General features: G+C 39.5%; 1 protein-coding gene across 1 annotated transcript; it reads left to right on the top strand.

The window, feature by feature from the left end:
• Positions 1 to 26902, top strand: LOC145775734 (uncharacterized). The gene is made up of 10 exons (XM_082587094.1): positions 1 to 195; positions 1857 to 1940; positions 2393 to 2468; positions 3525 to 3948; positions 17288 to 17470; positions 17986 to 18106; positions 18807 to 18945; positions 20832 to 20998; positions 21384 to 21584; positions 22268 to 26902. The coding sequence occupies exons 1-10, from the start codon at positions 154 to 156 to the stop codon at positions 22490 to 22492; spliced, it is 1662 nt and encodes a 553-aa protein (XP_082443220.1). The 5' UTR covers positions 1 to 153; the 3' UTR covers positions 22493 to 26902.
• Positions 26903 to 27262: the final 360 nt, after the last annotated feature.

Below are 27262 nucleotides of genomic sequence, written 5' to 3'. Positions count from 1 at the left end.
TTAACACTGAATTTGTACAATTTAATGAAGTGAATGTTGGCAGAAGATTTGTTTTGCAAGCTTCTTCAGTTAACAACAACGGCTTGATTTGCATATAAGCACACTTTCTCCTTTGATAGTGTGCTTTTGGATCAAAATCTACCGGTATCAATAATGAAGAGCTATGGAAGAAACATGTATCACTGGGACCAAAAGGTATCTTAGTAGGCTACTTGTACAAATCCATTTCATTTAAAAAAAACAACTAGATAGCTTCACTTGCATAAATTAGATTTTATTTGAAATACAAAGATCTTCACCTCTCAAACATCAGCTGCATAGCAGAGTGGTGGGAGCCCTGAAACGGCAATCGAAAGGATGTAGGTTGGACACCGCTCAAGAGAATGTGGCTGTATCTTTGGCAGGACACTTAAAGGCATGCCTGAAGGTAGACACGAAGATTGGCCTCCTTACCTTCTCGTCCACTTAATCTAAATCTTCAACCACCGGATGTAAGCCTGGATACGACAAACAAAACCTCTCAAACAGGATATCGTACCGGTAGTAGTTACCTTCAAGGCGAGCTCATCCTCAAGCAGACTGTTAGAAACAGTTCCCATGTTCACAATGTGCTAATTAATTCTGTTGTTTCAAAAATATACGGTATGGTATATACTGTATATCGTAATTTTTCTATTTGTTAATGCATGTTTTCAATTACTAAGAATGATGTAAATGCAGTAATGACTAGTCCTAAGACCTATTTGTATTATTGACATTGTATCATGATTCTGCTAAAGATGTAATGTTGTATTGCATTGGGATTGCAAAAAGGAGTACCGTATATATCAATTTGTTTTGTAAATATTCCAAACTTTTATGGTCATCGAATGCCTTGCAATATGTGTAGGCTCCATGCATATGTTTCTCACGCATATGATACAACACATATCGTCACCCTCATAACAAAACTGCCTAACTCACTTTTTGACAATTTTGAGATTTTCAGCCCAAGTCACTGGTTTTAACTTTAGTGATGCCTGGAAAAATGCTCAAGACGTTTCACACTCACTAAAGTATTGTAGGCTACCTTTTTTGCAAAAATTTGTTAATAAAAACATTATCTTTGCGGAAGGTTTTTGTGTTTTTCTCAAAAGCTAAAAAAATGAGTTAGGCAGTTTTGTTATGAGGGTGACGATATTATATATATAATTTTTATATTACAATACAAAAAACAACATTTTTAGTTTAGTTAAATTGCGACTAATTATTTAGTGTTTTCTAGCTTCATACTGTGGCCTGGGCAGTGGGTAGGTTGATTTATCAGAAAAACAATAAATTTTCAATATGATCAATGACTGACTTTTAAATGAGGACAGTGATTATAATTACTCTGAGAATAACCATGGCTTGCCAAAGTAGAATTGTATCTCATAGTTGTTATATCTATTGTAACTAAGTTAGCGCACACACATTTTTAATAATGTCCATTTGTAATGAACATTTTTTAGTAAGCAAGTTGATTAAATTAGGGACAATTGTATCGAAACGTCTGGCACATATGCTATATCATATAAATAACCAATGATTTCTTCTGTACCGGTATCAGTTAGTTCAGTTGACAATATAATCTACATGGTGCTGTAAAGCTGAGTTTGTTAGTTTGTAAATAGCCGTACTAAAGTATTTGGTGGTTATTTTATGGTGAAATGTGTTGGTGTACCACTTTACCTATGCCTTTGATAAATAAACAAATATATATTAGTTAATGCAAACCATTAAACATTTAATAGTTTATATTTTTATTTAAAGTAACAAGTATACTATATTTTATGAAATACACCTATTATATATAATGCATTGTTGTGTTTGTATAGGAATTGGAACATAACACAATTCTTAATCCTCACCATAGTGATTCATTGCATGTTAGACAAATTCCTTCTCGTCCTGAAAGTGTAGTAAGTATTCATAGTTCATTTTTCTCTCAGAGTGTGGTTAACATCTTTAAGCATTATAATCAAGTTAACAGCTTAAGGTCAACATTACATTTTTTGTAAAGAGACAGTTTGCATTAGGCTTGTTTTATCCAAAAGATTTTTTCTTTTTATAAACTCTAAATTTGGCTTAACCCTATCTCAGTTATTCTTTATTTAAAGCCTTTTTGAAATGAAACTGATATGGTAAATCACCTCATTGAAACTGCTATTTTTAAAGCTGTAGAGTTTCTCATTTGTTATGTCTTCGGTTTGCTGATTCTTGTTGGTGATCATGACGACATTTGCACCACCAGCCTTATATAATTCATTGTACAATGTTCTTTAAAAAGGTTCTTTTCACTTTGTAGTGATGTGAACTGATTTCACTGAAACAGGCTTTTAAATAGTATTAGTAAATTGATTTCAATTTTCAGAGACTCGACGAAGAAAGTTTGAGATCAAGCTTTTCTGATTTAAGTGTAGAAAGACATCCTGTACAACACCCAGCAGGTGAAGATTTTTTTCAGCATATTTTTAGGTTTTGACATGGATACTTTTTGCGGCAACATTTCCTTGTTTTACGGGAACATAATGAAATGTTTGTATTTTTGTGCAGATGGGCAGTAGGCTATCATTTGCGTTTGTGTTTTTATAGGAAATGTTTCCTACTTTATTGTTGCAGTTATATTCAAAATCATCCAAGTAAGGCAGCCAAGTTTAAGAAACTGTAGTGTGGTGTTGTCTGTACTGTGGCTGCTGAACAAAATATTATTTACTGACTAGTGACTACTGTACTATGTTGTTTCAACTTAGCTCAGTAAAAAAATTTGAAGAAATTTAATTATTAAGGTTTTGTTAGACTTGCAATATTTATATATATAATGCAACAAGTGACTGTTAAATTTATCTATAATGGCTATTGCAGGCCTCTAAGCTTCCGGCAGCCATGGCTGCCGATAAGTCGTTAAGTGGTCTCTTGAACTACTACGCCAGTAGGCCATGTTTGGTCTCCGGCTTTCACAAGCCAACGTTTCTCCACTCTGTTGACATTTGAAACTTTTTCCCTACTCCCATTTGTACGTGAAACGTTTGTTTCTTCACTTGCATTCATAACTTTTTTTCACAAACAAGACAAAGTCTCACGCATGCCGACGAGAAATATTGCTGATAAAACTTTCACAAAAAAGCTGAATGTCAACCTATAAAAACCTGATGACTACTAGTAGTTGAAACCCGTAGCTCTTCACCTACTTAGGATACAGTGCAATTTAAATGCAACTGCAAATATGGTTTTACCTGAGTAAACGTAAAAACATGAGCTTAATTAACGGAATTTTTATTTTGGCTGCCAGATGAGAGAATTTAGCTGCCGGGAGAAGCTTTAGTAGGCCTTGCTTGGTTGCTGGAAAAATAAAGGAGCTTAGAGGCCTGCTATTAGAAATTTATCTTTTTCTGTATCTTTTTGTTGTTTTTTTCATGAAAAGTTACTTGAACATGAAATTATGTTGTAATTATTGCTTCCAATGAACAGTTGCTTCAACAATTCATGCACATTTCACTGGACAGGCACAAACAGCGATGAGTCATTGGAAGCAAGCAACACTGAAACCAGCGAGGAAGACATCAGGCTTTCGTTGGATAGTGTTCATCCACAGGGGCACTCTGGGTTCATGCAACATAATGGGTTAAGAAACGGTTACCCTGAGCAATCCACAAACCCGGTAAGGCAGTCAATGTCGTCTCAATGTCGTCCTGAGCATATGATGCAGCACATGCACCCTGGGATACAGCAATATGTGCCACATCCTTCCAGACAAAACCTTCCTTTTTTCCATGCCCCTGGTCACCATCACATTACTCAATTACGGCAATCTCTCTCACAACCGACTCCATTGTACCAGCATGAAAGATTTCAAAGATCACAATCTTTCCAACACCCCGTTCAAAACCACCAGGCTCTCATCAATCAACAACGTCATTTAGATACTGGGTAAGTGATGTTTTAGAGCAGGGGTATGCAACCTGCGGGCCAAATGCGACCTGCTGAGGAGTGCCAATTTTGAATAGTGTACGGCCCACGAAACGAGTTTTTAATTTGGCTTAGTCTGGTAGTTTTTAATTTATTCCCCTTGTGTTGCAAAAGTTATACCTGAGTTCAATGTATTATCTAATATTCCTTATGATGTAACAATACAAAGAGAACAATGGGCAGTTCCATGATAAGGACAACCAACCCATCAAAACATATTTTTTATCTGATAACAATAAAAATGGAATCCCTGGAAAGCTTATTCGTTCTAGTTTTCAGAAAATAAAAATATTTGGCCCCCACACAAAATGGGTGGAAGTTATGCTTCAGTAAGCGAATATCATTTCAAATGTCAAAAAAATCATGAAAAATACTCATATACTGAATTCTGAAGTTTCTGATTGATATTTCAAGTAACTTTGTCAATACTGCTGTTGTACAATCCGAAATGAGTGTAAGATTAATCTCTAAAAAAATTTTTTTTGAACAAGGTGTCACACTGGACTTATAGCATGTAGGAATTCAACCTGGGGGTCCTGTACGTCCGTCACAAAATTTTTCCTTTATTTTATTTTATTAAATTATTAGATGAATTAAATTTTTGAAACTTCATTTTTTCTTTTAGTTCCTACATACCAACCTACATCCCAAATGGTTTTCAAAAATTTTTTGTTTAACTAAGTAAAAATGCGTGACGGATGTACACCGTAATGGAACGTCCATCACGTACATCCGTCACATACGTCCATTACAGATACTAATACTGTTTAACTAAGTCATTTTGTGGTGCTTATTAATGCAGGGATCATGCTCATATTTAATTGTTTATATTGTCACTGATTTAAAAAGTTATTATCCCAGGTACCACAAATCTTAGTTATTATAACCCCATAGTTTTCAATTACACTTTCTACATCTTATGAGCTCATAAGTGTAACCTACTGATTACTGAACTCTTGTTACAAAAATGGTCCACAAGAGGGCCGTGAAGTCTTCAGAAGAAAAAGAATAGGATGAGCACAACAATAGGAGAACAGAAGCACAAGGGTAGGATTATCTTTGAGGAAGAAGAGAAGTGAATATCTACATAGTATGATAGGAGTTGAAGGATGTGATAGCAAAAAATTAAAGTTTTAAGCAAATGATACCTTTGTAAGTTAGATAGAAACATGGCTTGTAACTTTCAGTGTAGAACATAATTATAAATTATGTTACTGGTTTTGTACTCTTTCCAGCACTTGATGCCAGCAAGTCACAGGAATTTGTGTTCACTACAGTAGCTGAATTGATATTTCTTCATCTTTGGTGATTAGCAATGGCTAAAACTGATAGGTTAAGCAGCGGCAAGAATAGAGAAATAAGAAATTGAAGGAAAATCCACAGCTATACTTGAACCATTTAAACAAGGATCGTCTCAGAAAAGAGAAAGAAAGAAAAACCATGAAAGAACCAATGACACAGCAAGAAATTGAAGAACACAGAATTAAGGAAAGAAATCGCATCTGAAAATATCGAGAAAAAAACAAAACAAAGTTGCTTCTGCTGAACCTAGTACATTGCGAATTCTGTCTTCATATGGGTCAAATTAAGCAACTGGAAAGGCTTGGCGCAAAATGTCCAGGTGTTTGCCACATTCACCAAGGAAACAAAAGATTCTTAATTTTAAAAGCTGCTCAAGCAGAAGGATTAAATCTTCCTGTCGACACTAGGAAAAAACGCAAAGGCTTGTCGCTGGACACCATGATGAAAGTTCAAGAGTTTTATGACAAAAATGATAGATCATGGCAAGCTCCTGGAAGAAAAAATAGGATCATTATTAGAAAGAAAGGAGATGATGGAAATACGATGGAAAAGCAAACACAACAAATACGGTATATGACCATTGACCAATGACCATGTCTCTGAAGGAAGCATATCAATTGTTTTTGACAGAAAATGAAATGCATCTTGAGAAAGTTGGTTTATCCAAGTTTTGCCAGCTGCAACCTCAAGACATCAAAACTTTTGATAATATGCCACATAATGTTTCAGTTATAGACAGCAACATCATCGCTGTGGCTTACACATCCGATGATAAGCAGCACACTGTTGTTATTATATCTTTTAACTATGGAGAAACTAATGAAGACATGAACGTCTGAAATAGAAGAAAGTGCTTGCTATCAAAAAAGTGATTGGGTACTTGTTGAATATGATAGTGAATTTTACCCTAGTGGAGTTCAACAAGTAGCGAGCACAAACTACGAAATTTCAGTGATGCACAAAAGTGGCAGTGTGTGGCGATGGCTTATAACTATGTGTGTACATGACTTATAACTAGTATACTTATAAGATACATGACTTATAACTAAATCAAATATAGTTATTACTATCTGAAGCCTTTACAAATTGTTTCACCTAACGGATCATCAGAAGGTCTTATTCAAATAGAATAATGTGACTAAATAGAATAATGTGAATAATGTCAAATAGAATAATTGACTTATAACTATGTGTGTACGGCACTACAGCAACTACACAAGTGATTCTACTGGTAATGAACAATAAACTTTTATATTAAATTAGTTCATTTTAATATTGGACGAAAGAGTTCACTTTTCAACTATACCGTAATTGTAATTATTTGTATAGGCTGGTCTCAATTAAAGCATATATATTGGAAATTTTAACCCATCCATTAAGTTTTGTATTATGTATGCGATTTTTCACTTCTTTTATAGTAGATTTCTTACACCATTCCTGCTTAAATTCAGAGCCGTACGTCCGTCACAAAAGTTTTGTACGTCCGTCACGTTACATTCTGGGGCACAGTGTATTCAATTCACACAATAAATTTGTGCAACAACTTTTGTGAGTTAGTTTATTCATTCATTAAACTGATCAAGTTAAAAAATTGCAGTTACCTATGTACAAATCAGAGCGTTTCGTATCTTACGAAAGTTACTCATGATTTCTTGTTTCTCTGCGTACGTCCGTCACGCATGATAAACGAGCTATTTCTATTTTATAGGAAGCAGCTAGAAAAAAATTTTTGGGGTGATTTCATAGTGGTAGGGTACCCTTTCATGCTATGTAGCAAAAATTGCCAAGATTTCTATTTCATCAACAATTACGGACTGCCATAACTCTCTGAATGTTACGTCCGTCACTATGGAACTGCCCCAATGCAATTCACAAAGCTGTCAATTGCTGAGCAGTGAGCATTTCTAAATCTAGTCTAGAATAAAGCTAAGTCTGTAACAGTCTTAACTAATTTACTGAAGCACCTTGTAGGCTGTAGGCTAGGGTGTTTCATGATTGTTTGCAAACAAAATAATTTTGGATTTTGATGATGCATACCCCCTCATTTTGTGAGGTTGAGGGAGAAAATAAGAACTGTAAAGGTTTTAGCTTGATTGGAGGTCGTTTACTGACCTCTCAAGGACTTGATAATTTTAGCAATATGGGGATAGTGACTTCGAAATCAGAATTATTAGCATTGGACTTCCGGTATGCTTACACAGAACTAAACGGAGTGGAATATGACAGGTTCATACTTCACAACTGTTGTTCTGTTTTTATCCCATGAAGTGTGATGAGCCACCTAAGTTAGCTGAATTTGGGGCCAATTTGTGTCCCTTATTCAATGTTTTGGATGGCAAAGTACACTCGATAATGATTTTTAACACGGAGATCTGGCGTATGCTTTGATACCACTGCAAGCAACACAGGCATTCATACAGAAGCAATCACTGTAGTGCAACAGGCATTCGATCGCCGACTACTCTTCCTTGCCTGTCGACATCATATTCTGGAGGTAGTATTGCTGCAGTATTTGATACGTTCTTTGTGAGCTCCGGACAAGAATTTGCCTTGTTTCGGAAATTGAAAGATTCGTGGCCATGTATTGACCAATCCCTTTTAACTCCTCTTGATGATGACACGCCTGGAAACTGTCTGACACTGAACAATGTGAACATGCCTGGTTATCTGAGCACGAGTGTAAAGTTATCGACTTGCTATCTACACAGCTGTGTGAACATCAACCGAGGGAGGATTATCGCGAGTTCATCATCCTGGCTCTTCTTCTTGGTCATCCCATTGCAGATCAAGCAAAGTTCAGGCCACCTGGTGCATAGCCTCCCATCGTGCTCGCTGGATGGCAAAATGAATATACTGCCTCAAAATCTTTGCTTTTCGTCACCAGTATAAGCTGACTAAACATGAACTGCAGGTACTCCGACGCATTGCACTATTTATTGTGACGATTTATGTGAGGATGTGGGTAACTGCACCGGTGACCACATTAGCCCCGAGCAATGACCTATTGCTGTTGCAGCTGCTCGAGCAATTTGAATGCGTGGATCGTCAGGTAACAAAACAAGCCATGCACAAGATGCGTAGCCATCTGTGGTATTTGATTGAAGACCTCATCTGTCTTGCTCTATTTGATGATGCCCTGTCCACCGATCAGAAACGTGAGCTGGTAGCAGCACTATCAAAACCAGCAACATTCAAGGATGTTCGTCGAGTGTGTCCTGATGACGTGGCATTGTTTAGTGTGATGAAGCTTGCCGACTTCGCTACGCTGCATTCATTGCGTTTATTTGAAGCACTCCACCTGCCACAGGAGTTCATCAGCTGATCCAGAAACGTGGGAAAGTCGAGATGACTATAATTAAACAGGGCAAGGGGCTTGTACGTGCACTCCGGAGTAGTCAATGATTGTGCCGAACAAGCTGTCAAGTTAGCCACAGATTTCAATCTTGCGCTCACCAACGACGAAGAACAACGACAATTGATGTACCAGATTATTGAGTACCATCGTCAATTATTAGCAACAAGGCCGGGAAAGAAGGATATTCTTGCCATGCTACCATCAAAATTCTAGATTTCATGTTCGGATTTGTTCTTATGTTCTCATTCGTTTGCTTCATTTTTCCTATTCTTTCAAGATGTTGAATGAAACGCTCTATAAGTTCAAGTAATTTACAAAGCTCGCATTCAGTATATTGAGTTATGATAAACCATTCAAGGAAATTAACAACTAGGCAAATGGGTCTGTTATAAGCCAATTTCGTTTTGGTTATGGTCATATTTGTATGCAATAATGGGCATGTGGGGCTAACGCCAATGCATAAGCATAGGGTTATTCCATGCAATATTACTGTAATGTCCTTTGAGAGGTCTGTTAATGATATCAAATCAACCTAAAAGTTTGAGAAGCTTATTTTCTCACCAAACCTCACGAAATGAGAGGGTATGCACTATGCATACTCAAAATCCAAAATAAATTTTTTTGAAACACCCTACTGTAGGCGGTAGGGGCTTGTTGTCTATTACTGATTTACTGTAAACTGGTTTTCAGTTTACTTATCACTCTGTAATAATGGCAAATTCTGTAGCAAATTTGCAGAAGACAAAAAAAATAAGAAGGTAGATTGAAGAAGAGAAGCGAATGTTGCAGACAAGATGGACCTTGAGTATGGTACTTCTTTGTTGAAGATACAAATAAAAGGCCATTATGTCTTATTTGCAATGAAACTGTTAGTGTTATATACTTGTTCCAGACGGTTGTTCGCCTGGTCAAACGTCATGTAGAAACCGTTCGGGTCTACTGAATATTACGTCATGGAAATTCCTAAAACATGAGCCAAAATTGCACCATCGTCCGTAAGACTCGTGTCAAACCTGTTGAAACCGGTTTAAACATTGTGCCTTTGAGTTATCACAAATTTTTCTGATTCATTCTCGAAGTTGTTTGTTGGAAGTCGGTCGCACATTTAACTGGTTTATTTGGTGCTTGTAGCTGGACAAATTCTCCGTCTTTTATCCAAGTAACCTGTATCGTAGTGACAGTTTTTAGAGGTGCAAGGCGTTGCATTTCGATTTCGATAGCCTCGGGCTAATTTTACAGGAATACACTTTAAGAATAGACGTTTCAAGAAGTGTTTCTTTCTCGGTCGATACATACAGACGAACGGATTCGGGAATCTTATGTTACAATTTTCCCACGAAGAGATTATGGTTTACCGCTGTGACCATAAAAAATAAAAGACGATTTTTGTCAGTTGGTAGGTCAAGAAGAAATTAAAGCAAAAAATAAAAATAAAAGACGAGTTCTTGTCAGTTGGTAGGTCAAGAAGAAATTAAAGCAAGAAAAATAAAAAACGATTTTGTTAGCTGGTAGGCCAAGAAGCACTTGAAGGCATAAAAATAAACGACGTGTTTGTTGTCAGCTAGTGCAGAAGAACTAATTAGAAGTACAAGAAATAATAAAAGAAGATTTGTCGGTTGGTAGTCTACACTCTTACAGAAGCAAAGAAAAGTAAAGACAATTCTTCTCAGTTTGGTACAGAAGAAAAATAACTTTGACATTCATTGGCAAGAAAGAAGATTAAAAGACAATCCATCTGTGCTTGTAGATTCAAGTGGAAGAATCCAAGCAAGTTTGTGGACTTTAGGACTTCATACTCGTACAGCTACGGTATCGTGCATTTAAATTCTTTTTTGTATTTTTACTGTCTTTGCAGTTAAGTTTTTTATAACTACTGTAGCCTAATAATTTTGTGTGTTTGTGTAACTTAATTTTTTTTAATTGTTAAATTTAGCCCCAACATTTAATATGTCTACACTCGGTGGCGACAAGGACTCGACCGCCGTAGACTCGACTGAGTTTAAGCCTGATGATGTTCTTTGCGGTCGGGCAGGCCATTCTGGGGAGGGACCCATTAACGATGAGGCTAAGTCAGTTTGAGAGGCCCGGCATCTTAGACGGGATATTTTGACTCAAATTGGGAAACTTTCTGTAGCCCTAGGTTCTTTGAGTGATAAGCAGGAACTGTTAATTTTTAGATCTAAGTTATCTACTTTAGAAGAGGAATTACGGCATTTCCATGCTCTTTTGACTAAAATCTTTAACTCTGCAATCTTGGCAGAACTTCGTGATAGGGTAGACCCCGAATTTAACTCGTTAAAAAATAACTTTGAACAAAAAGAAAGTGAGTTCTCAGATATGTTGGATGCTGACATACATCCTGAGGATAGCGCCTCAAATGTAAGCACTAAGATGTCTAGGACTTCGTCTCGGATAGTGGCACAAATTAACCTGCAGCTAAGACGAGAGGAGCTCCAGATACAAGCTGAGGCCGAAGCGAGAGCTGCTGAGGCTGCCGCGAGAGCTGAGGCCGAAGCGAGAGCTGCTGAGGCTGCCGCGAGAGCTGAGGCCATTCGAGCTGAGGCTGCCGCGAGAGCTGAGGCCGAAGCGAGAGCAGCTGAGGCCGCCGCGAGAGCCGAAGCTAGAGCTGCTGAGTTCGCACTCAAAGACGCTCAGTTGAGGGCTGAACAACGTAAAGAGGTAGTTTTAGCTGAATATCGATCAGAGGTGGGCTCTCGGCGTAGCTCTAAGAAGGGCTCTTCTAGGCATTCCAGAAATGAACATCAATCGCAGTTTAATTTACATAACCTTTTCCAAACGCCCGTTCAACCTGTGAGTGGACCAGGGCAATCCACACGTTTTCCAGCTGTTTCAGGAGGTCTCGGGGCCGCGGCTAAGGGTCTTCCGAATGCTGTAGAGCCAAGGTCTGCGAATTACAACCGAACTCCTCCCCCAGAGCGTACAGGTCACGGGGCCGCCATTAGTAGTAATGCTTTGCCCCCTTCACAGTTTTCTGCGCCGCTAGGTTTTGATCGCCCAGCTACACGTAATTTGGGTGGTTGTGAGAGGCGTATCGCGTCTCCTGATTTTAACGTGTGTGAGGATCGTGATCGGGCTGTGCACGTGACTGAGCCCACTCAGCCCCTTAAGGGATATAGCTTGTCTTCTCCCGCTAAATCGAGTTCTCAACAGCAGGATTGCTTTTTTGAATACCAAAATAGTAGGACGTTTTTCGATAAGGCGGCCTTGATTGGTTACGATGGTAATAATATGCCATTTATCTTCTTTAAAAATCGTGTTACGGCCTTAATGGCAGCTTCGCCCTTTAAGGGGACTCGTTTGACTTTGTTACAAGCAGCTTGTGTTAGAACAGCTGCGCAAACGATTGCTAATTTGGTTTCTGACACCCCTGGCTTGTCAGAGGAAGACAGGATAGAAATGTCGTTAGCTCGCTTGTCCCAGCGTTTTGGGGTTCGTGGAGGTCTTTTTGCAGAACCGGAAATTAGAAAGTATCGCTATGGTAGCAAATTGACTTCGACCTCTTCCAGTGATCTGAAAGAGTTTAAAGATGAATTATCGCAGTGTTTGCTTTACGCGCAAGCTTATGGTCAGCGTGACAAATTGGAAGGACGTTTTGTTTTGGATTTGGCTAAGCGACTCCCGTTTGACGCTAAGCAGCGTTATCTTGACTTTTTAGGTGATCAGTATGGTGGCACTGATGAGCCTACTTTTCAGAGTTTGTTTGAATTTGTAGTACGGGAGGAAACGCGTAAGTCGACTGATTTTAGCATTATGCTAATGGGCGATTCTGGTGAGTCGCAGCAATTAAAAAAGTTTGGCAAAGGAAAATTGCCTTCATGTCCGGTTAGGCAGACGTCCGTAAAACCCCATGATGATGTGATGTCAGGGAGTTCGCAGTACTCGACTGTTGTTGGCGCACCGCGCGGTGGTGAAGCCAGACGTAAAAACCTACCGGCATGCATTTGTTGTTCGTCACGTGGTCAAGTTGAATATCATTTTTTGTCTAATTGTAAAGAATTTTTGCGCTTGACACCTAAAGATCGGAGAGATGTCATTGTGAAAGCTGGCAAATGCTTGAATTGTTTGCGCCAGCATATGGTTAGGGATTGCGTTCATGCAAATAACTGTCGTAAGTGTGGGCCTAACAACGATAGGAAACACTATTTTCTTCTGCATGATTTTTATGTGACGTCACATGATTCTCTGGATTCTGTTGGGAAAGATGATGCTCGTGCCAGAGTTCCTGTGCGTAATGTTAAGATTGGAAATGTTAAAGCAGCCTTTAACCACGTTACTGCTGCTCGTGTTTTGAATCCAATGACTGGCAAATCGAAGTTGGTGTATTGTCAGCATGATCCTGGTTCGCAGTTGACGTTTGTTTCGAGTGACTTGGTGTGTGAACTTGATCTTAAACCGTACGATAAAGCGTCGTTTAAAATGGATACCCTGGCTGGTCAAAAAGCTACTTGTGCTGACCTTGTCAAACTCAACATCCAGTCGTTAGAGACAGATGAACTGTTTTGTGATATAACTTCGGTGGTTAACCCAGCTTGGGCTGATGATGTTAAAACTTTACCGCATAAACAAGATTTAAACGGTTTCCGTCATTTTCATGACGTGAATATGTTTCATTTGAATGATTGTAGTACTGTAGATGTACTGATTGGCAACGACAACGCTTATTTGATGTGGGCAAAAGAAGAACGTGTTGGTGAAAATCGTAGTGAACCACATGCTTTGCTCACTCCTCTCGGTTGGTTGGCTTGTGGTGGTAAGTCACCCTTAGATGAAAGCGTTGCTAAAGTGTGCAGAGTGCAGACGTCTTCAGAGTCGGATGTCATCTCTGGCTTTCAGCGTAAAATTGAGTCTCGTGATATGGAAATAGCAGACCTGAATAAAGTCATGCAGGATTTGACGTTGCAAAATGAAACCTGTGAATTGTCTCGCAATGATAAGTTGGCTAGAGAACTTGTTGAACCGAATATTGAGTTGAAAGATGGTCGATTTGAGATACCTGTTCCGTTGAAGGAAGATATTGATCTACCTAACAATTTTGTGTTGGCGTCAGATAGAGTTGCTGCTTTAAGGAAGAAGGCTTTAAAACAACCTGAACTTCGTGATTTCCTTACTGACACCATGAAAGATCTTAAATCAAATGGCTATATTGAGCGTACTGGTGAAGCAGGAAATGTCAAGGGATTTGAATGGTATTTACCGTACTTTGTTACGTCACAATTAAAAAAGCGCATTGTTTACGATGGCAAGTCTGAATTTCGAGGAACTTGTGTTAATGATGTAATGTTTTCGGGTCCTGACTTGTTAAACCCTCTGGTAGATGTCTTGGCTAGATTTCGGCTTGGTAGATTTGGTCTCATGGCTGATGTGACTAAATGCTTCTTTCAAATAAAGTTACCCGAGTTGATAGAATCAGCTGAATTTTACAACGCCCTGAGACAGAGAGTGATAAACTGGGAATTTATACCTCCGTATGCTCCGGCGCAAGGTGGCGCCTGGGAGGCAATGGTTAAACAATTTAAAATTGCATTTTTTCACATTTTGGACTCTTCAAGTCGTAAGCCCAATTTTATTGAACTGCTTACGTACACAGGCAGGGCCGGTCGGATCGTGAACGAACGCCCTTTGGTACCTTTGAGTGACGACCCTAGGGATTTTACTGTCATCACCCCTGCCTCACTTTTGACCCCATACTTAGACCCATACTGTGCTGTTGGGCAACCACATGATCGTGACCAATTAAGAAGGGATTATCGGTTCAATTTGTCACTTTCTCATCAGTTTTGGAGTAAATGGATCGATTTTTACTTGCCAGGTCTTCAGGGCCGGAAAAAATGGCTAAAAATGGCCGAGAATTTGGAGCCTGGTCAACTTGTAGTGGTAGGTTCTCTCCAGGACATTGGTAAACGTGGGAAGTATCAACTTGGGAGGGTGCATGAGGTAGTTCCACAAATTAGGAAAGGGAAGCCTGTGGTTCGTAGAGCTAAAGTTGCCGTCTGCAGCTATGATGAGAGTACGGGGAAAGTGAAAGTAGACTATGTGTTGAGGGATATTTCGTGCCTCGCCCCCGTAAAGAACACCTAAGTGTTAGGGTTTGAGCCTGGTTTTGTCTGCGGTGGCTGACACTTGTCTGAGCCCAGAACAGTCGGTTATTATCGCAATCATTGTATATAGCATCATTTTTGCGTGTACCTAATACCTATGGTACCAATTTCATGTATCGTCGTGTTCTTATTGTTGTTCATTCTTTGCATGCCCTTTGTATTTGCGTATTAACTTAAACGTGAGTGATTCAAACAATTTGTGTATCATGTGTTTTTATTCATTGGCTCACAATTGTCGTCAATTCTTTTTTAGTTATGCCATGTCAGACTGTCATAACTAGGGGCCGCTATGTTCCAGACGGTTGTTCGCCTGGTCAAACGTCATGTAGAAACCGTTCGGGTCTACTGAATATTACGTCATGGAAATTCCTAAAACATGAGCCAAAATTGCACCATCGTCCGTAAGACTCGTGTCAAACCTGTTGAAACCGGTTTAAACATTGTGCCTTTGAGTTATCACAAATTTTTCTGATTCATTCTCGAAGTTGTTTGTTGGAAGTCGGTCGCACATTTAACTGGTTTATTTGGTGCTTGCTAGCTGGACAAATTCTCCGTCTTTTATCCAAGTAATCTGTATCGTAGTGACAGTTTTTAGAGGTGCAAGGCGTTGCATTTCGATTTCGATAGCCTCGGGCTAATTTTACAGGAATACACTTTAAGAATAGACGTTTCAAGAAGTGTTTCTTTCTCGGTCGATACATACAGACGAACGGATTCGGGAATCTTATGTTACAATTTTCCCACGAAGAGATTATGGTTTACCGCTGTGACCAATACTAAAGAGTACAACGTTAAGCGACACTATGAAACAAAGCATTCTGAAAGTGTTTATGGCAAGCTGGAAGGACATAAAGAAGCTGAAAGTGAAGTAATTGCAGGAAGAATTAAAAAGCCAGTGTTCAATGTTTTAAAAAATGCATAGCGATAGTGAAAAAGCAGTCTGATGCAGCTGCTTAATTGTACAATGCACAGAGAGTAGCTTAAACTATGAAACCCTATTCTGACAGTAATTTTGTGAAGCAGTGTCTTAGCGATGTCGCAGAAGAAATGTGCCCTAAAATGAAAAGTGAGTTCGAGAAAATAAGTCTGTCACGATGGACGATAGCAAGGCGTATCGATTATCTTGCTTGTGAGATATTAGTGACACTCTCAGGGCTAAGGTAAAGAACTGTTTTTCATAAAGTTTTGCGATCAATAAGTGTACAGACCAGAAAGATACAGCACAGTTGGTCATATTTGTAAAAGGAGTGGACAAAGAGTTAAACGAAACGGAAGAGCTTTTGTCGCTACAATCAATAAAGGACATGACAGCTGGTGCTGATATCCTTACTGCAAAGTAATTGATGCTTTTGACAAGTTTGGACTAGACTTGTCCAGCTTATGCGGAATCGCAACTGATGGTGCTCTCTCCATGTCCGGAACTGGCATTGGATTCGTAGGTTTCATGAAGTCTGCCTTGAGGGAGAGAAAAATCGATGACAATATTGCAGTTTTTCATTGTATCATTCACTAGCAAAACCTGTACGCAAAATCCTTGAAATTCAAACAGGTTTTGAGCTGGGTTTTTAAGGCAGTAAATTTGATCCGAGCCCACGAGGCCGCAACCATCGCCAGTTTCAAAAGTTTCTGAATGATCTCAACACGACACGTAAAGATCTACTGTACTTTTACGAGGTGCGTCGGTTAAGCAAGGGCTGCATGTTGCGACGATTTCACGAACTGCGGAAAGAAGTAACATATTTTTTGCAACCGAAAGGGCGCCTAATATCCGAAATGGAAGACGAAAATTGGCTATGCAATTCAGCTTTCTTGGTTGATATAACTGCCCACCTGAATGCGTTGGGTGTTATATAGAAACACTGCGTCACGCACCCATGTCATTTACTCTTTTTAATTTTTATTTACCTATTATATTTTTACTAGCTCTGATCTGCCCTTTACCAAACTCACTTTGACACCATGGACATTTCACTGAAGCAAGTTTAAAAAGCCGTATTATGTTAAATACAATGACAGGCAGTACAATTTTTTATTGCAATTCAGCCTGGTTGCTTAGTCATGTAGACTCAAAGTAGCTCTAAAAGCATCAATCTAACTTTGTTTTACGCTTTGATGCTACTAGGTAACTACAATCCTACTTTTGGAGCACCCCATACAATGATCGTGAGAATATTTGTCTTTGGTTTGTGAAAGGCTTTTATTAGAAGCTTGAACTTGAAAGTTTAACATGTTTGTAATGTGGATGACTTATTGTGCAAGTCACGTCTGGTCTGGTCATCCAGGTTGACAGTATAGAGTATCCACTCATCGAGGTGTTGTTGCCTTTGAGCTATCCCATCCACTTTCCTGGTACTGTTGAAGAAAGCCGTGTTTAAAGAGCGTTGCTCAGCGCACATCTCGAGGGTTAAACTATTGGCACGTGATTTAGCCGTGTCGTCATTTACAGAATCGTATATTTATTGATTGAGCTTACTTTTTTTCTCATGTTGTTTGTATCACTCACAATCTTTTGTTGTCAAACTAGATTCCAGGCAAGTACTTCAGACATTGGTCTTCAGGAATCTCTCACTGGGATTGCCGGTCCTCAAGCCGTGCACCGCCAACAATCTAACCATCAGCGGGAGCTTCCGTCCCCAGAAGGCAGTCTCGAAAATAGCATCACAGAATTTAATGATACAGAAAATAAAGATTCCATACCCAGCAGCGAGTACGCTACTGTTTTTCTAGCCTGCTACTACGTAACTGTATATGTAGCTTCGTTTAAGCCTGTGTGTAAAATTGTACATATCAAGTAAGTAGACAATTTTGAAGCGATACATTAAAACGTGATTCCAACTCTTTTATGCCCCGCGTTTTCGTTTAAATGTAGAGCTATTGTGAGTAGTGACATCAATTTACCAGTGTTGTGGGGAGCCGCTATAATAACAAAACGTTGTCTATCAGTCTGAAGCTATAAATGTTAAAATTTAGTTTCGGCTTGGTTTCTATTTTTGAACGTTTTCTGAAATCTTTCGCACTTACACAAATGACTTTGCATGCGATTTCTCTGTTTTTCCAATTTTGATTGATTGCTACTTGCTAGAGTTTCTGAAAGTGTTTGTGTTTCTACGAACAAACAACAGATATGTCAACTTACGGAAAGGTCCTTTTGTCTGCATGTTGAATTTTTTTTTTGAGAATACGAGCAATGTTGCTCAACGAATTATTTTCATACCGTTTCAGTTGCAGTTACTTCGTGACCATGCATCCCACTTATGAGGACCGGATGGTTCCTCCGAAGCAACAGAATGGTGACAGGAACAGAGATCGCGTTCCACAACAAAATCCTGTTCCTACTTCGTCGGTACTTAAAATTAAATTAAGCTTTTTGTCGTAAAATTTCTTTGATGTGGTATGTTATGTCGGGCGTCGGCCATTTCTAACAAGTCCGGTACGGTATATGTGAGAGAACAATGTATGAGTTAATACTTTACGTTTCGACTTTGCTGGCTGTTGAAAGACGTTACGTAAATAACTGTTACGTGAATGACCCAAACGTGATATTAATTTACCCAAGCTTGCGTCGCATGTGTAAAGTTGTGCTGGTTCATAATAATGCAAAAATATCTTTTCAGCAAACTTTGTGGGAAAAATCGCGGTTCATAAGACAGATGCGCGCCTCATTTGAAAAATTGTAAAACTAAATTTCACTTTAAATTTATGATTATACACTTTCTTTCAAGAAATTTTGGCGCCATTTTAAATATTCTTTATGCGTAATCATGAGTCTTCAATCCAGATATGAAGTAAAAATCTGACGTGGCAACTAAAATTGAATCAAGTTTTTGAACTCAAATGTTTAATTGTCAATGTTACAATCAAACTACTACTGCACGTATGCCGCACGCGGACCCAGCCCTCGATGATCGATTCTGCTTTTTTATCTAAATTTACTGAGATGTTGCAAAAATGCGAACGTGTAAATCACTGAGCGCATGGTTTCTGGGGTTATGAAGGCAATGGCTGATTGCAAGACATTTCTATTTGACTTTATGCTTTTTCAGAATCAGGCCACCGGCAATCAAACACCTGGGAGAACCACATCTACCCAGCCTTTCAACACCCCTGCGCAAACCAACTCTGGTCAGGTCGTTGCATCTCCTTCAACCTCCCCCTCACCTTCCCAGCCTAAGGAGGTCAAAGGTCTGGTCTATCTTTACAACTAAACGCAGTTACTCTATTATAAAGACTTAGTCGCATGTTGTGCTAACCAAAGGTAGCTCTATGCTTGGTTACAGAGTATCATGCATTGCACGGTTGTTGTTGCGCTAGGTCCACTGCAGTAATGGTTACAGGTTGGCCGAGTTGGTTATCCTACAGCACTCCATCAAATCGTGGGTAGCCGTGAACTAGTGGCTTTCAATATTCAGCGCAGTTGGGTGTCGAATCAAGAGTCGCTTACATGAATGGTCAGCACCACTGGTCAATCCAATCCAGCACCACAGGTCAATCCAACTTCAATTGAGGTGGTACACGACATCTGGGCTAGCTCAACTGGGCAAACCCACTTGGGCGACGGACCAGGTGGGCGACGGTATCGAAAGTTTAGCCGTTCGGAAAGGTGTTGAGTGGTGACCAAAATAATTTATCTAGTAGCTTTGCGCGTCACGGTTTATCGTGGAGCTTAAGAGAAACCACTCAGAAAAGAGACAAACGAATGGCCAAAAAGTGGTTGACGTCAGTTATAAACGCTCTGTAACCGTTATCGAAACTTGTTAATGGCAATACCGATGCTAATGGTGCATTCTGTTGAAACATTTTTTGGTATAAGCGACAGGCAGCAGAAGTTCTGATTTCGTATGACTTCAAGTCTTAAAATGTAATGGCTGTCCGTCACAATATGTTCTGTAAACTACTGATGCGCCTACGCGACTCGAGCATTCGGATAAAAAATATTAGCCGACGTTTAGTAGCAGAGGACACAGCTTGTTGTACTAACCACACACGAATCAGTAGCTATATTACTGCAGTAAATAATTTTATTTAAAGTGCCCAAGTTAAAATTATGACTTATATAGTTAAAATTAAAAATTATAAGTTAAAACAAGTTAAAATTATAACTATAACTTCATAGTCTGTGGTGGATCCTGTCCATTGCCAACAAATCGGTGAACGAGGCGCTAATGCGGTTATCGGCTTCTTTGTATTTTCTTCGTTTTTGGCCATACTGGCGTATGGCCTACGAACACAGAGGTAATGTAGAAAAGCGCCGCTCACACTCACTGTTTGTTTTGAAATCGCAAAGGTTTTTTTTTCAAGTCTTTTGCACTGTCTCATAAGATAATTATTTTGCAATGTTAAGTTCCTCATCTGTTTGCACTCCCGTCGCTTGTAGATTGTCATCTACGCAAACAATATACAAACGCAAACAAACAACATACCTACGCTTCTTGTGTCAACGCTAAGGGGACTTCTTCTGGTAAAAATCCCAAAAAAGGTTCACCGGAAACAGCAGGAATTAATCCGCGGAAAAAACAATTTTGAATTGTCTGTGCAGTGACGTCCTGCCATGCGGCGCACATAAGATTTATAGCGTCTAGAACACTAATTGCGCGTGCTATGTTGGTAGCTGTAGCGTTTTCATCAGCATTGCTGTTGATCAGAAGTTTTTGTAAGATACTCGTCAAGCACTTTTAGGCCATTCCTCTTAGGAGGTCTTCGTTTGTCTCTTGTCTCAGAGGTTTCTCTCAAGGTTTACGATAAACCGTGACGCTGCTAAGCAACTAGATACATTATATAATATAGATCACCACCGTTCCGAACGGCTAAACTTTTGCTACCGTCGTCCACATGGTCTTGCCCAAGTTGGTTTCGCCCAGTTGGGCTGGCCCAGATGTTGTGTACCGAATTGAGGTCAGGTCAAAAAGCTGCGTCAAGATTGGTTGAATTTGCGCATAATGGAAGGTCGTTTGTACAGATGGGTTCTTAGTGCATAATGAGCGTTTAGCTGATTTGTTATGTGCGAGATCTGCAGTGCTACATCGTGATTGCAACGAACGTTTTCAATTGAATTCGATTTTGTTTCTCAGTGTTCATCACATACGCAACGGAACCTTCGAATTCGAACCACACTCGCACCGTGGTGCAGATCTCTCAGACTCTGTTACGTAACAGCATTGATGTCGCCGTTGACGTATTGGAGGAAACCATACGTTCCATGAGTTCCTCGGAATGGCTGGACAACAACATTAATCAAGTGAGTGGAACGGCGCCTATTTTTAGTCGTGGCAGCTCTGTTTTTGTTTCCCATGTTGGGTCTATGTCACAGCACAGATTTTGTAGTTCTCTGTATTGTTCAGGCAGTTGTGGGATCGTTGGTCTACAAATTGTTTGTAGCCTTGATACGAATCTTCGCGGAGTATTTCAAAAACTTGTTTGTGATTTAAGGCAGACCAAAGATGGTTTGGAGAATGAATATCACAAAACAAGATGGACAAATTTAAATCATGAAAGTGCTGTATCATGATCACAAACATGGCGCATTACCTTCAATACTTAACACAAAAAAAGAACACAATTGAGGGTGTTTGTTCTTAAAAGTTGTGTTTTTTAACCTAATTTACAGCTTCCTCTTTTGTTAGAGCGACTTCCTCTTGATCTGCGTGAGTCCGGGATACCGTAATGTAGTGGAAGGCCAATCAACATCCAGCCAGTCCGGCTACCATGAAACCGAAAAAGCCGTCAACACGCAGTACATCTACAGAAGAATCCATGCCGAATACATCCAAAACGGATCAAAGAATTACCGGTTCATACCTGTTTTAGTTAGCGGAGCAAAATCGGTATGGTCGATTGTTTTAAGCTTTGGTTGCACTGTAGTTGTTTTTTATCTTTTTTCGGACCAGACAACTTGTAGAAGTCGACTTCAGTCTTCACTAATTTAAACTTTACGATTTACCCGTTGGCCGTATGATGCGAACATTAAGTTTATTTACTGATATATTGCACTTAGGTTCAATCTCTCATGCTTCAAATGCAGTCAATGTATTTAATCCTGTTCTACCACTTCACCTATTGAGTTTATTGAAAAGTTCTGTTCAGACATTACAAAGGTCATTTTTCGAACTCTTACGATCTATACTAGCTGTCACGCTAATCTAACTTTTTATTTCGGTGAGGTTAATTTGTCACAGAAACCAGCTATCCACTATGACTGGATGCATTTGACATACTTTGTTGTAATTCGTTGTAACAATTTCTCGAACTTGCCATGGCGCAATGTGGCTGTCTTACAACAGCTTTAAAAAGGCTAATTTTCTCAGCTCTTAATGTTCCGCTACAACATTGCATTTACTGAGCTGTAATGTCAAAAACAAACGCATTCTCTTTCTCCATTTTGCTTCAAAAAAGCCTGGCCTTCATCTTGAAACATCAAGGTCGATCAGTTGTCTGCAGTGGCTCCTTCATCTCTATCGTTGGGATCTTTAATCTTCTACATCTTCAATCTTATTACCTTTGCTTGCAGAAACACATCCCACAATGGCTTCGAGACACTCGAGTCTTCGAATGGCCCAAGGATTACGAGGATATCATCTTCCGTTTGTTCAAGAAGGAAAGATTCATCAAGCCAAAGCCGGGACCGCCCCCGAAGCACACCATAGAACTATATTCGAGCTACACTGGACGAAAAGCAAGCCGAAACTCTGACAAGGATAACCGTAGCCAAACTGAGCCAAAGAAAGTGGGGTAACCTTGGTTTCACGTCATAACCTGCAGCATCGATCGACTATGAGGTATGCGTACAATAGACATGTAAGAGTGTCTCTTCCCTAGGAGTCTATAGGACTCCTATAGTATAGGAGTCTCTCTATCATACCTTGCTCAGTTAGCACATAAATCCTATTTTTACATCGATTCAACGTCTGCGGAGCTGAATCAATGCAAAAAAAAGACCGAATTTCTACCTGCGTTAGTGTATGTTCGTTTTTCTTAAGAATACCTTTCCTCTACGCAAAACTTGGTTGATTTTAATGTGTGTATGGTGCCATCACCACAGGACCAGATTTAGAACTTTGCCTTTTCCGGGTTTGACACTTTGACATGTAACAATTCTCCGGGTGCTACGCATTTCTACGTGCCGTGATTGCTCACGTATTTCAAAATGCTAAACGTTGCCCGTTACGTCATAACTTAGCAGGGTAAAAGTCAATCGTGTTGATCATTGACGATTGACTGATTGACAATTGTTGTTTCGCATTACAAGCTTGTTTTCATATTCATTTGCTTTCAGTGGTCGATCTGTTGTCATGAATTGAATAAGAATGAATTAAATTGAATGCAACAAACGGAGGCGGAGTTTTTGCCTCTGCTGTGAGATATGAGTGTGTGAGTTGGCACATATCTTGATTATAGTTTTCCAAGTAACTGTCACCCAGAACATTTCATGCTCCATAAAAGTCGGTCGGTTATGATGTTCCATCTACGCAGAGTCCCCACACGGCGCAGTTGTTTGGTTTATGATATCTTATGTTGAAATTTTTTATTTGCAAATCGTTTTAAAGTTCAGCGTGACAAAGTGAAAGATGTTTCAGTACAAAATGGCCAATAGGTAGTTCAAAGTTCATGTTATCGTTTTTCGTCGGAATGAAGTTTACTAAGCGCAGCCGAAATCTCATCTTTACCTTCAAGATGAAATGTGCCAGTATTTTCTTTGCATATCATTGCGGCTGAACATTCAGAGCAATCGTTGTTTCTGTTTTGATTTATATCAAATAGATGAGATTGCTTTTATAGAGAAGAAACTATTTTCGCATACCGTGTGTTTTGGGTTTGTATTTTGTTTTCTTGAATTGCGATTGCTTGTGAAATTCAGTGACCAAGAGTCCATGAGAGAGGGCCCAGGTTTTCCCCAAGAACCTAAAGAGGCTTGCGGGGTCATGGTTGAAGGTACATGTAACTGAAGTGGTGATATGCCCCATTTCGCTTTTTTAATTTTGCAAGTCTGAGCCTCAAATATATTTTGTACCACCTTAAACATGACTATCTCTTGAGAACTGATCATAACGGGGTTGTAAAATCTTCTTTTTTTACATTAATTTAACATCTACAAAAGTGGAATTGATGTAAAAAGGGCTGACTTTTCTAACTGTAGCTCACGTTTCATCACTTTTATTGTCGCAGCAATGTTCAAAAGTGTGTTTGTGGTTCCGACTTGAGCACTTGGCCGCTTACCCAGCCAGCACATCAATCCTATTTTTACATCGATTCATCATCTGCAGAGCTGAATCAATGCAAAGCAAGGACTGATTTTCTGCCTGTGTGGTGTATGTTCGTTTTTCTTCTAAAGAATATCTTTCCTCTACGCAAAACTTGGTTGATTGTAATGTGTGTTTTGCATGATTGCTTTTCGCTTTTATTTTTCGTTACTTGTTTTGCTTTCCCAGACAGCAAATTAATGTAAAAACGGTTGGTTTGCTGTCTGGGTTGTTGTTAAAGTCGCCCTGTGTAGTTTAGATCCTACCCAGATGGCAAATCAGTCGTTTTTGCATTGATTCAACATGTGCAGATAAGTAATGTAAAGAAACGACCAATTTGTTGTCTGAGTACTAACGTTGCTGGTATTGCAAGTACTAGCAGCAATCACACCAGTTCACAGGATTAGCTTGAGGCTACGAAACCAAGCAAACAGTTTAATGAAATTTCACCCAACGGTTCGGCAAATATATCATTGATTTGTAGGCTATAGGAGTTTGCAGCAGACTGGCTATTCTGTTTTGTTTGTTTTTATTATAGTAATTTTAAAAACTTTTTACTATTTTTTATCTCGAATCTTATGCCACTACTTACTTGTGATCAAAGTAGATAACTGATTCCCCCCCCGAAAAATAGCTTTTGCAAGAATCGCTTCCATGTTTTTATGACACAATCAGTAGGCTACGTGCGCTACCTAATTCCAGTAGCACTGAAAGTCATTTCTGATGTATTCTGGTCTAGACTAGATTATTTTTCAACGATAGTTTTATTGCTTTTTTGACGTTTGAGTTTTATCTTTCCGTACGTTGTTGTGCCTCTTCTGGATCATCTCCATGTTGTAGTTGTTTCGCTCAAATTGGCTTTATCTCTTCGCATGAAAAAAATTGTGCTGTAAAATAGCGCCCTTGTTCTTTCAAATGTACTAACCCAGACAGAAAACCAGTCCTCCTTCACATTGATTCAACCTCTGCAAATGTCGAATCAATGTAAAAGATAACTGACTTACTGTCTGGGAGCTAGGTCGCATCTGCCTCCCGTTTCTACTTGTACACTACAGGAATCCATTCATTTGAGACCTGCAGTAAAATGTTGGCTTGCAGTCACAACCAGTTGTAACCGGTTATCACTTCACTGAATCATAATGCTCGTACTTCCATGTTGTCGCTCCCGCAAGTACCAAGTTGGGAAACAAAACGTGCTGCAACAGTCGCTATAACACTCGTATTACAGGCTGTAGAAGGATACCTCCAAGATTAAGCCTTTTTAACATTTTCGTTCAGAAGTTTTACAGTTTTGAGGATGGCACATGCCACCTGCGCAAATACGATCGGTTTCAAAATATTCACTAAATTGTGGACTTTACTAATTTACTTGCTGAGAGATTGAATCTTTATCCTCGGAGTGGGAAAGCTTCTTGCAGAGCTTAATCCTGGCAGTTTCGCATACTTGGAGAGGCTTTGAATCACTGACGCAGGCCCGGTCACCGAGATTGACAGAGTGAAGTTTCGCATTGTTGAAGTCTTGTTGCCGGGGAACTATTCCATTCATTAGATGCCGCTGAATGGAGAGCAGTCCTTAACGTACGTTGCTCAAGCGCACACCCCGAGAGTCGAACCAGCGCCGCTTGATCTTGAAGCTTCTTCGTTCCAGAAGTGACGCGCTAACCAATTGAGCTATCGGGGCGGTCGGTAAGATAGATGTAGATTCTTATTCGAAGCAAATGCGTGCGCCATTAAGTGTTTGTTACTTGTCAAAAAGTTCTATTTTGTTAGTTTTGTGCACGATTTTTAATGATACGTATTGATTTTTAATGAAACATCTTTGCATCACATCAAGTTCATTTCTTCGTGAGTTTTCTTATTTGTCGTTTTAATGCATTGTGTTGTTTCAAAATTGACACTTTCGCTCAACAACACGTTCTCAGGCGATGCGGCATGTATTCTGCTTTTGTATACGTGTTAGTTTGTTCTACTCGCCTACGGTCATGTTTATCAGTTGTTTGCCACCTGCTGTAAGGACTGTTCGACTATTATCAGACGTAACGCACCTAGGGAAGAGGATGAGTGTCTGATCCGTCGTTGTGATCCGTGTTGGTTGATGGTGGCATTTGAATGCCCTCATATTGCGACAAAACTGCGCTTTTTGTAAGTACTGTATATGAAAGCAAAGCTTTTATCTTTCATTTTCTAATTTTTCTTCGTTACTGTTAAATATCTATGACGTCATCGAGTGGTTAGAACCGCCGTATTTCGTCATAAAAGTTAGCCACCGACGTCATGTAGCATTCGAACAGTCTATCCTGACATGCTTTCATTGACATGGAGCTCAAACTGTGCATGCACCTGCCGCATGTCAGGTGTTGTAACCATGTGTTGATTTGAATGCCTTCCCATATGCTCTCGGCGCGATAAACTTTATAAGGTAACTTGAAAGTCACCCACACCATTGCTAATGCCTTTACGTCAAGCTCAGTCGCAACCTTGCGACTAAAAATGAAAAAAGGAGGCATTTTGCAGAAACTTCAAAGGCTGAGAGAAAATAATACCAACTCAAAATCACAGTTTTCCACGTCGGAGGGCCCTTCAAAAAGAGGGCTCGGTGCAACTGCACCCTCTGCCCCCCTATATCTGGGCCTGCTCGTACGCAGAAATTTTGAAAGTAATCCCTACTTTTGTTACTTGCTAGTAGCTTCATGGCTAAGCTACAGGATCGCCAAACCCGTGTTTTTAACCATTTCTGGCATTTGTATATACTATTTTAACTTTTGATTATGTTAATGGTGAACTACGCTTATTCTTATATTTACGAGTGTTCTTTTTATTGGTCTATCTGACATGTAATATGTGAAGCAATGTCATGTACATATATTTGTGGCACCATGATTCAATAAAAGTCGAATGGTACATTCCTAGATGGCTGTTTTCAAAATTTTTACGTTTGTAATTTATTAGGCATTTGTTAGGTCTACCTTGCATCTTCACGCAGCTACATTCCACCCCTGCAGAAACGCAGTCGATCAACATCCACGCTTAAGCCGGCGCAATGACCTAGTGGTTTGATTGCTCTCCTCTGTAGATGTGGATTCGATTCCCCATTAAAGGTCATACAAAAGAAAACATTTAAAAAATTGGTACTAAAACCGTCATGACACTCAGCAGAGTAGTGGGCTGAGGTACTTCCCCGACGTCGTTCGCAACCGCTAAAAATTCTTCTCTCGGGGTCAGGGGATAAGCCCGTTAACGTGCGGGCAGAGCGAATAGCGTTCGGA

The sequence above is a fragment of the Aplidium turbinatum genome, chromosome 8 (assembly GCF_918807975.1).
Source record: "Aplidium turbinatum chromosome 8, kaAplTurb1.1, whole genome shotgun sequence".
NCBI lineage: Eukaryota > Metazoa > Chordata > Ascidiacea > Aplousobranchia > Polyclinidae > Aplidium > Aplidium turbinatum.
This window is presented reverse-complemented; position numbering and strand designations above follow the sequence as displayed.